The sequence below is a fragment of the Maniola jurtina genome, chromosome 2 (genome assembly GCF_905333055.1).
Source record: "Maniola jurtina chromosome 2, ilManJurt1.1, whole genome shotgun sequence".
Lineage (NCBI taxonomy): Eukaryota > Metazoa > Arthropoda > Insecta > Lepidoptera > Nymphalidae > Maniola > Maniola jurtina.
In genome coordinates, this window is record NC_060030.1 from 2,364,009 (window position 1) to 2,370,573 (window position 6,565).

At 34.5% G+C, this 6,565-nt stretch overlaps 1 protein-coding gene across 4 annotated transcripts; it reads right to left on the reverse strand.

Moving 5' to 3' along the window:
- Nucleotides 1–1,425: 1,425 nt before the first annotated feature.
- Nucleotides 1,426–5,116, reverse strand: LOC123874486 (GPI mannosyltransferase 4). Of its 4 annotated transcripts, none has more exons than XM_045919885.1 (4): nucleotides 4,875–5,116; nucleotides 3,609–4,548; nucleotides 2,464–3,270; nucleotides 1,426–1,538 (listed from the first exon to the last, which is right to left on the reverse strand). In XM_045919885.1, the coding sequence occupies exons 1-4, from the start codon at nucleotides 5,038–5,040 to the stop codon at nucleotides 1,532–1,534; spliced, it is 1,920 nt and encodes a 639-aa protein (XP_045775841.1). In that variant the 5' UTR covers nucleotides 5,041–5,116; the 3' UTR covers nucleotides 1,426–1,531. The 4 variants fall into 4 exon arrangements, 3 of the variants coding, with proteins under 3 accessions (XP_045775841.1, XP_045775829.1, XP_045775848.1); XR_006797936.1 differs by lacking the exon at nucleotides 1,426–1,538 and adding an exon at nucleotides 1,805–2,028 and having other exon boundaries at nucleotides 2,349–3,270; XM_045919873.1 differs by lacking the exon at nucleotides 1,426–1,538 and having other exon boundaries at nucleotides 1,804–3,270.
- Between the last annotated feature and the right edge of the window lie 1,449 nt (nucleotides 5,117–6,565).

The window sequence follows — 6,565 nt, forward strand, 5'->3', positions numbered from 1 at the left end:
CGCAGTGGAAATAAGTTTTCGTTTCGGTGACACGCGCGAATTATAAAATTTGGAACAAGTGGAACTCGTCGCCACATTTAAATTAATAATTATTATTAATATAAATCTATGGGTTGAAACTGGTTGAAAATAAAATTTAATATTTTGTGAATTTTTTATTATTGGTAAACAGGAGTTAAAAAGTAAAATAATATTTTCAACATATTTATGTTGAAAATATTATTAACATTTTGAAAGCAGATCCCGTTATATAACTTTTAAAATATTGGTAAACATCAACTAAGAAATTCTCAAAGAATATTTGTAAGTATTTCATGGTGGTAGTGTCCTTAAAGTTGACGTTACGAAAAAGTTATACTTAGTTATACAGCACTAAAACCAGACTACCCATACCCGTGAACTGCCGAAAGATATAGTAGTTAAATTGTTTTTTTTTGTCGCTCAGTGTATTTTAAAATTGTACTTTATTTATACTTATGAACTCATAATTTTTCCTCTTTCATTTGATATCAAACTCGATCGATACAATAGCAAAAAAACTTTTGTAGACCTTTACTTCTTGGCTGTAACCTTGCTGTAACATTTGTCAGGTCAATTTTTTTCGAATAAATATAGCCTATGTTCACGGACCATAATGAATTGATTGACACCTCATAAAATAAAAAATAGTTATTGAAGTGGTAGTACAGTAGGTACTTACCTGCGCGGGCCTATTTTTACAGTTCACTTTTCAGCCACCAAAAAGATTTGATCGAACCGTCCCTTTCAGCCAAATTATAGCTACATACGTATTAGGAATGTAAAATGTTAAAAATATACAAACCAGCTATAAATCTGGATAACAAAAAATTACTCAATTAATATTAAAAAACAATTAATAATTGAAATCTTAAACAGTAATCCACCAATCTACACTAAGCCAACATGGAGGAGGACTATGACCAAACCCTTCTCATTCTGATTGGAAATCCGTGCTCAGTAGTGGCGATGGGATTATTGATGATGATGATGATGATGACAATAATAAAAATAAATATCTACTTATACTTATCCTTACCCTAATCTTTACTTAATCTATGCTTCTTACTTAATTTATATGGCCAAAATTATAATTTGCTGATCACAATAAAAATACTCGAGTATATTATTGTAAAGATTGTAAAGTAAAACTGTTAAAATATAAAAGTAAAAAAATGTTAAAATATAAAAATCAAATGCAACAAAATTGCCGCCGGCCACATATTGTATTGTGAGAACTCAGAAAGTAGAAACTGTTTCTCAGAAAACTTTTTGTCACATTTACTCTACTAACATCTGAAGCATACATCCGATCCGTCTTGTACAAAATGTAAGAGTGGAGTGTCTTCTGGCAAGCGTTAAATTTTTTTCTGACTGACAATTTCTGTGTGTGTCCAATATATGACCGGCCGAGCCTTTGAACTAACTTCAGCTTTACAAAAGCTTTTTATAAGAATACAAAAATTACAAAAAAAAAACAACTTTGACTTAAATCTAGCTATGGACTCAATCGTTAAAATCTTAAACATGAGATTCATTGGAGCTTGACAGATCTATATCTTACGAGTTTTTGAAAATTATATTCAACTAGAGGATGCCCACGTCTTCGTCCGCGTGGATTTAGGTTTTTAAAGATCCCGTGGGAACTGTTTCATTTTCCGGGATAAAAAGTTACCTATGTCAATTACAGGGACGCAAGCTACCTCGGTAGCAAATTTCATACAAATCGGTTAAGCGGATGGGTTTTTCGGAATCCCGTGGGAACTCTTTGATTTTCCGAGATCAAAAGTAGCCTATGTCCGTCCCCGGGATATAAGCTAACCCTGTACCAAATTTCGTCAGAATCAGTTAAACTGGTGGGCCGTGAAAACGTAGCAGACAGACAGAGAGACACACTTTCGCATTTATAATATTAGTACGGAAGTATGGATTTCATGGTCATTTCATTTAAAGGTCATGAAAATAAAATTTCAAGTCAAAACCTACTTCAAAAATACCATATAACTTAACATCGCAGCTGAACCTTTGGGTCCTTTGAATACCGCTTAATCATATTCCTTATTAACAATACTAAAATATTACAAAAGAAAAACAATATTATAGTTGGAGTCATTCCATACATTCTGGACAAAATCTTTTAAAGGAACATGAGATTCGTTGGAGCATTGACAGATCTACAGCTTGAGATTAAATAATAATTGATTCATATTGTGTTCATGTATGTTTGGAAATTTCCAAAAATGTGTGTAGTAAGGAAACTTACAAATCACAGCCTAATTCGAAAAACTTACCATATAACGAGTATTATAAGTCTATGCATATAACTTAACATTGCAGCAAAACCTTTGGATACCTGAGCTTTACAATATTAATAACATAAAAATTAAAAAAGAAAACAGCTATGACTTAATACTAGGGCTCACTCGATAAATTCTTAGGCAAAACCTTTTAAAAAAACATGAGATTCTTTGGAGCATTGTCAGATCTACAGCTTGAGATTGATTAGTATTTAGAAAACTATGTTCAAGGCAGAACTGATCATGTACATTTGGAAATTCCGGAAACGCTTCAGAACAAAAATGAGGGTAGTATGTAAACTCTTCGTTCAATTGAATATAGTTGTACCTAATTGCTTCTTGTCTTATTTTACCTTCTAGAGAGCACGGCGATGCAATATAGAATCTATACTGTCTTTTACGTTTATGTAACAACATTTCAGCATTGGTCAATACATCATCAACTCTCATAAACAATTCCTTCATGGACATTGAACCATATTTATGTATGAACGTAGTTGGAGCCAGTCTGTAGTTATGTCCTGTCTTCTTGTCCTTGTAAACCCTAGTTGTACTTTCCAATTGGAGAAGGTATGTCGGTATACTGTAGCTATGTGTTGTAATAACGTGAAAGTGATTTCCGTACATACTTTTTATTTCATGGTGCAAGCTTTTAGCGAATGGGTATAAACCGCCTTGGTGTATGAACCCAAAAAATATAGTAAGTATCATGTTTAAGGCATACCATACATATAGCAGGGTTTTCTTTAACTGTTTAAAGTTGGGTCCATCACTATCGTTGGGGTAAAAGTAGTTTCCATATAGATATACCAGTGGGGTGAGAATCGGTATGATGAAGCGAGCCTCTTGGTGCGGGAACAGTGACAGTATGGCTACGGGAATGACGAGAGAGAATAACATCAGCCCTGTGATGCTTTGTATTCTTGGTAATTTGCTGTACTGGCCACGTATAAATCTGAAATTCAGAAAATCATCATTATTGAACATAGTAATATTCAATGTAAATTAATGGAACTGAAAGTGATTTTGCTTTGTATATTTTTTGGTCAATTTATTATTATTAAAGTTTTATGCATGGTAGGAATAATAATATTAGGTTCCATGTAATGAATCTAGCATGTATAATAATATCTGATTAACTATAATATAATGCAGATAAGTAACTAGATACTAACTTACTAAATAGAAAAGCAATATTTTTCTTTAAGATCCAATACATCTGCTCATAATAATCAATGGACTGATTGTATGATATCATACAAGGGACAAGAAAGTTATCATAAAAAAAATTACCTGTTAGTTTGAATCACCAATATCAAGAAAGCCATCACTCCCAGAACATTGAACAAAAGTGGTATATTGACAGCTAAGTGGAGCCAGCGTGGGTGTAGTCCATGAGCATCCAGATTCTTCAGGTCTGAGTTATATCTCAGAAAGTTAACTGGAGTCACTACCCAATTGTCCCAAGATAACTTTAAACTTTCGATATCTGCCATCGTCAAATAACCGTAATAACTGGAGTCTATCACAATTAGTAGCAAAAAAATTGGTATACCAGACAGAATCAACATAAAAATTCTATAGTGGAAGTCTTTAAAACCAATGACCTTAGACCCTAATCCTCGATGTAACCAAAAGAATATAGGAGGGAATGCAAATCCTACGAATGTAGGGCGGTTGAAGATTCCTATAACAACAACAGTAGCCAGTATTGCTACATGATTTAGTGAGTGGTGGGGCAAATGTGTTTTCAGTTTAAATATCTTCACCTTTTCCACTGCTGTTGTTGCCTGATCATACTTCTCATTTAAAAACTCATTGTGATAAATAACCTTATCAGATTTGTACATACATTCAGCTACCAGTAATAGAAGTATAGAAAAAAACATCATTTCAAATGCATTTGAAAAACTGCGACAGCAGTATACTAAAACAACATAAGAACTTGCAAACACTTTTAGCCTATTCCTAAAATTCTGTCCATATAAAACACATATTCTGTATAAACAATAATCGTTTATAAGTGAAAGAAAGCATATAAATAACCTTGGAATGGTGAGTAAGAAGTAAGGAGATCGTAAATCAATATTGAGGTAATATTTTGTATAAGGATTTGCTATATGAATAAGATGCAAAGGAGGTCCAAGTATTAATTTCGGCACTAAAATATTTCGTATTGGGAACTTTGGGTTGAATTCCCAGGTTCGGGCCACATCGATTGTGAAGATATCTCCTGAAAAAAAAAACAATTCATCAAACAACTCCAGTTTTTTGACAGATGATTCTATTAATGTACCTATTTGTATTAATAATATAATATAATTTCTATGATAAGATGTGAATAATGGAAAGGTGTCACAACCCTCAGCAAAGAGAAATTCAACTATAAGTACAGAAAGAAAGAAGTTATGCAAAATTCAATAGAGGTCTGTAGCTTTCTTAAATCTCGCAAGGATTTATACTTTTTTCTGGTTTTTTGTCTTACAAGTTCGTGTTTTTTTGGATTTAGTTGTTCAAGCTACGATTAAATTCATACGTTCAATAACTGGTTTTACTTACCTGCAATGACCTCTACATTTTGAAAAAATTCGTCTGGATGTATATATCCACTTTGGGGCAATAAAGTTAGCACAAATCTTATTCCAACCAGTAACCAGTAAGACAATGGTAGTTTCACAGGGTTCTTGAAAGCGATAGCCTTAAATAAGTCTGATTTTAAAAACATGTTATCTTCGCGCCTCTAGATGTTGATAAAATTTATAAGATAATTTACTTATTCATCGTTAATTTAATAATTAATAATTAAAAAACAATTAGTTAACCTAAAAATAAACAAGATCAGACCACAGACAAATATTTTTTTTTCTCTCTCGTCTGGCTTTACAAAGATTCTTCTTCTTCTTCTAGTGCCGTCTCCTATCGGAGGTTGGCAATCATTAAGGCTAACTGGATCTTGTTCACCGCTGCTCTAAACAGTGACCTCGTACTCATGTTAAACCACTGGCGAAGGTTTTTGAGCCAGGATGTTCGTCTACGGCCGGGTCTACGCCTGCCCTTTATTTTCCCTTGCATTATGAGCTGCAGCAGGTCATATTTTGAGTTCCGCATTATATGTCCCAGATATTCGAGCTTTCTCCTTTGCACACATTTGAGTACTTCAGTAGACTTCCCCATTCTCTGCAACACGGTGGTATTTCGAACACGATCTCTCCATGAGATTCGCAACATTCGCCTGTATACCCACATCTCGAACGCTTCCAGTTTATTGCTCATCGCCTGCGTTAACGTCCAGGCTTCTACCCCGTACAATAAAACTGAGAAAACATAGCACCGTGCTACACGCATCCGAAGGGATATTTTTAAATTTCGGTCACAGAGAACTCTTTTTAACTTCGTAAAGGCATTTCTTGCCTGTTCAATACGGCATCGTATTTCCAGACTGTGGTCGCCGGTTTCGTCAATCATGGTTCCTAAGTAACGATATCGTTGGACTCTTTCTAAGTTTTCATGGTTGAGATACAAGGAGGTGTTCTGCACGGGTGATCGGCTGATTATCATATATTTCGTCTTCTTGCAGTTGATATTGATGCCATATGAGTTGCTTGCAGAGGAAACTACGTTTACTAATGACTGTAAGCCTTCCAGACTATCCGCTATCAAGATTGTATCATCCGCGTATCGAATGTTGTTTATAACTACGCCATTTACAGTTATTCCCTGGTCAATACCGTCAAGTGCTTCAGAAAATATTGCTTCCGCGTACATATTGAACAACAGGGGAGACAATATACAACCTTGCCGTACCCCGCGTAGCACTTCTATGTAGGATGATGTGTGACCGTCAACCCTTACATTGGCTGTTTGCTGCCAGTACAAATTCTTAATAAAACGGATATCCTTGTAGTCAAGGCCAGCTCTCGCCAAAACCTCCAAAAGTTTTGTATGACGTACACGATCGAAAGCCTTTTCATAGTCAATAAAACAGACATACAGATCACAATTTATGTCTAAGCATCTCTGCATTAGAACTTGAAAGCCAAATAATGCATCCCTTGTGCCTAAGCCATCTCGAAAGCCAAATTGTGTGTTTGATATTAGGTGCTCGCATTTCGGATAAATTCTCTTGTGTATAATTTTAAGAAATATCTTAAGAATATGGCTCATAAGAGATATTGTCCTAAAATCACTGCAAGCTTTCGGATTTTTAACTTTTGGCAATGTTACAAATGTAGACTTCAGCCAATCATCTG